General features: G+C 31.7%; 1 protein-coding gene across 4 annotated transcripts; it reads left to right on the plus strand.

Annotated features, from left to right (window-relative positions):
- The first annotated feature begins 467 nt into the window (after positions 1-467).
- LOC107824991 (BEL1-like homeodomain protein 11) lies at positions 468-3024 on the plus strand. Of its 4 annotated transcripts, none has more exons than XM_075226126.1 (5): positions 468-1431; positions 1737-2116; positions 2212-2272; positions 2360-2504; positions 2586-3024. In XM_075226126.1, exons 1-4 carry the CDS (start codon positions 718-720, stop codon positions 2501-2503), a joined length of 1299 nt encoding a protein of 432 aa, XP_075082227.1. In that variant the 5' UTR covers positions 468-717; the 3' UTR covers position 2504; positions 2586-3024. The 4 variants fall into 4 exon arrangements, with proteins under 4 accessions (XP_075082227.1, XP_075082230.1, XP_075082228.1 ...); XM_075226129.1 differs by having other exon boundaries at positions 2659-3023; XM_016651815.2 differs by having other exon boundaries at positions 470-1431; positions 2643-3022.
- Positions 3025-4128: the final 1104 nt, after the last annotated feature.

The following is a 4128-nucleotide window of genomic DNA, read 5'->3' on the forward strand; positions in this document are numbered from 1 at the left end:
CTATAGCTTTCAGCTGCTAGTGTGTATAGGGTATGCTAAACTTCAGAAACTGAGAAAGAGAGTGCATGCAGAGGAATCTTTGCTTTCTTCATTCAATGTAGTTTTCCTAAATCCTAAGCATTTGTATGTTTTCATTCATAAACTGGTGTTTTTCTTTGTAGACCAATAACTTCCCTAGTTTATGTTTATTATTATCAGGAGGCTGATAGTATATATTCTAAGCATGCGTATCTTAGTAACTCACGCATAGCGGCAGCTTAATGCATCGGGTTGTCCTTTTTACTATCATGGGCTGAAAAAGGGTTTTTTCATTTTTAGCCCGACCCAAAAATTATTTACATTCGATAACCGAAAAAATATATAAAATTTATATAATTATAATTATATATATATATATATATATATATATATATACATATTTTTTCGGCTATTATTTTGAGATCGACTATATAGCGTCATTTCCCAAAAAAGAAATAGTACAAAAGTATTTAAATGACTGTCATACTATTAATTGTTCTCCCTCTTTGCCCCTCCTTTTCATATCACATATCCCCATTGGTTCTTTTATGTGTTAAGGATTTTAGTGATCACATTTCATAAGTATTAAAAGAGTCATTTTTTTTCATGAAATCTTTGTGATCTTTTCTTCTTTCCAATGCTTAGGTTCCTAGTTTTCAACATTCCTTGATCAGTCATTTCTGAACTCTATAGCACAACATGGTTTCAACAGATTCACCCCCACCTACACACTCAAGCATCTTACACCAATTCATAAACTCAGACTCCATCACTAGTCAAATTGGAAGTCAACATTTTGACATTTATCAATCTGGTTTAAGTGCTAATACTACTACTTATCAGCCTCCTGGTGTATTATCTAGATCCATAGAATTTGTTAATCCTTCTCAGTTTACAACTGATTCTGATGTTAACAACAGTAGACATTTAATGGATCTACTTGGAGCTTCACATGATGCTAATCAACAAGCTCAAAGACTCTCACTTTCTTTAAGTTCTCATTCACTTGTTTCTTCATTGCACTGTAGAGAAAGAGCCTTAAGTTCAAGTTTTACTAATCCTAGTTATATAAGCCAAGAAATTGATCAAAGGAACAATGAGTTTTCTTTCTCTGCAGCTGCAATGAACCAATCATTTTCCAATGTTTGTGGAACTGAATCCTTTGTTTCTGCCATTGGAAACTCTAAATATTTGAAACCAGCTCAATCCCTCTTGGAAGAATTGGTTTGTGCTGGTGGCAAGACTATTGACTTGAGTAATGAGAAATTTATCAGGAGATTATCGCGCAATAGCAAGAAAGGATCGTTAAGCCTTCGCGCCTTGCTAAAAGCAGAGATTCCTAGCAATGAATTGTTCAATGAAAGACATGAACTTTATGTTAAAATCATGAAGCTCATTACATTATTGGAGGAGGTAAGCAGAAATTGTCTGCATTCTTGATTTTTCCAATCGACTTAGTTGTTAAATTGTGTAACCATTTCGTCTAAAACTTAGACATTTAGGGATGTCACAATTGTATTAACGTGAAAATTCTCTTGATAATGGGTGGCACTTTACGTGCTCATATCATGTCAAATTGTATCATCATTTCGTTTAAAAGCTTAAGTTGTTAATACTGACACACTTTTATACTTTTATTTACTTAATTCTATCTCGAACATGGCTTCCATGTTTCAGTTGACATTCTTTGGTTTAAAAATTTACTGCTGGATTTATAGGTGGAAAGAAGGTATGAGCAATATTATCAACATATGGAAGAAATTACTTCTACATTTGAGGTAATAGCAGGATTTGGAGCAGGGAAACCTTACACAGCACTTGCACTTCAAGCCATGTCTAGACATTTTTCTTGTTTAAGAGATGCAATCATATCTCAAATTAATGTGATTAGACAAAAAATGCCACGAGATGTGCCGAAAATTAGCAGTGGTCTGTCACACTTGAGCTTATTTGAGAAAGAGACTTTGCAGAACAGAATGCCTCTTCAACAACTTGGAATTATCCAAAGTAATCGACAAGCTTGGAGACCAATTCGAGGATTGCCAGAAACATCGGTGGCAATTCTTCGTTCTTGGCTATTCGAACACTTCCTTCATCCGTACGTGCTATTAAACTTTTATTTACTTAATTATGTCTGCAACATTTATAGCCTTTATTCGATTAAATGATTACTGAAAGTGGTCTTTTTAGCAGTTATCCAAATGATTCTGAAAAGCTTATGTTAGCATCTCAGACAGGCTTATCAAAAAATCAGGTAAATTTTCCTTTTGCCACTTAGTGAACATATATTTGAATAGTGAATTATTATAAATTAACTTGGTTTCTTGTGATGTGTTTTAAGGTTTCAAACTGGTTTATTAATGCTCGAGTTAGGCTGTGGAAACCCATGATTGAGGAAATGTATAAGGAAGAATTTGCAGAATCTTCAGTGGATTCAGATCCATTTTTAAACAGAGAAGGTGTTACAGATTCAGCAGAGGAATGAAGTAAGATATTTATTAAACTTGAGTGCCAACTTTTTGCAAACATCTCCTTAACTGATTGTAGTTTTTTCTTGTAATTCTTAGGGTTGAAGAGAGTAAAATGAGGATTATATTTTATGTAATAATACTATGTTTTTACAGTTGGAATTTGTTGAAGGATAAAGGATTTGACTGTGGAAAAAAGCTGAAGAAGTACAAGGTGGCAAGCAGAAACATATTAGAAAAGACAAAATCTAGCCTGAATAGGTGGCATTTCTTGTACCTAGTACTTGTTGTTACAAAATACTAGTACGTATAATATAGAGTCTGAAAATTGTAGTAATGCTTTTACGAAATGTCTGAAATTCTATGTTTAGCATAGCCTTTGGGTTTGAGAATTGAGGGAGTAGCCCTATTCCCACGTTAAAAGTTAAAAGCATTGCATGCATTGTTAACAAATTCACGAACATTGGTAGGAAAAAAAAAGGCTAGTTAAAAGAGAATATTTTAACAAAAATGATAGGATTATAAAAAACACTATAGCACGCTCTCATGGCGAGACATAAAACTATGTGATGTAAATTAGTCCCTCTTCAGTGTACAACTACGAAATAATTTACTGATATATATTTTTTTTTTTGCAAGTTGTGTAACATGCCATCTTTTGTTATTTTAATCAATAAAAAAATGAAATTTAATCAAATACCATTTGAAATTTGTTATCTTGCTGAATTTTGAAGTTTGAACTAACAAGACATCACCAATAAAAGGTTTTAGAGGACAAGGAAACATGCACGAAGCACCATCATGTTTGATAAAATAAATTAATATTTATAAATATAATGTTGTTATAAGAAAAATCAAATTATGGTGGATGTCTACTCTTCCTCCATGATCTTCTCAAATGCTTAATGACATATTCAATGACATATTTCTATGCTTAATGACATATTCAATGATATATTTTTCTTCACTTTTCATGCCTATATAAAGGCCTTGTAATAGATAGGAAAATACACACAATTGAAGAAGAAAATCTCTTTCTTCTCTCTATCTCCATTTTTTGTTCATGTTTTACTAAATTGCTTTTATTTCATAACAACATGTCTTGTTCATGTTTTACTAAGTTGCTTTTATTTTATAACACGTTATCAGCATGAATTGCTCATTTCATGATCTTCTACGTCAAGACTATGTAAATTATAACCAGACAATGAGATCAAGTACAATGAAAGATGTCTTGTATGATAATACAAAGATAAATTTTACATCCATCTAAACACGTTCATATTTTCATATCTTTGCATTAACTTTATGTGCAGTGTTTAGTAAAAATATTTTTTTCAATTGTATCCAGTGAAATAAAGAACTGGAAAGGTATGTCTTTATTTGCTACATCTCTTATAGGACAAAGATAATATTCCAACGTATATATATGTTCTGACCTTTTACATACTATGATAGATAATTATTAAGGTAATTTAGTAATAATATTTTTACCATAACATGATGTATTTCATTGAAAACAAAATTAGCATATATCCTAACTAGCATTTTTGTTGCAGAGGAACTGTTTCAAGATTGAAATAGTTATGTATGTCTTCTTGAAAGTTAATTTACTTATGCCTATAATTATGAAGTAATAATA

This window comes from Nicotiana tabacum, chromosome 12 (assembly GCF_000715075.1).
Source record: "Nicotiana tabacum cultivar K326 chromosome 12, ASM71507v2, whole genome shotgun sequence".
In the NCBI taxonomy this organism is placed as follows: Eukaryota; Viridiplantae; Streptophyta; class Magnoliopsida; order Solanales; family Solanaceae; genus Nicotiana; species Nicotiana tabacum.

What these genes read in the sequence shown, in the direction of transcription:
- LOC107824991 (XM_075226126.1), top strand. Translation starts at nt 718, where the DNA reads ATGGTTTCAACAGATTCACCCCCACCTACACACTCAAGCATCTTACAC. An exon ending in TCATTACATTATTGGAGGAG is followed by an intron (nt 1,432 to 1,736) that starts GTAAGCAGAAAT and finishes CTGGATTTATAG; the next exon opens with GTGGAAAGAAGGTATGAGCA. An exon ending in CAGGCTTATCAAAAAATCAG is followed by an intron (nt 2,273 to 2,359) that starts GTAAATTTTCCT and finishes ATGTGTTTTAAG; the next exon opens with GTTTCAAACTGGTTTATTAA.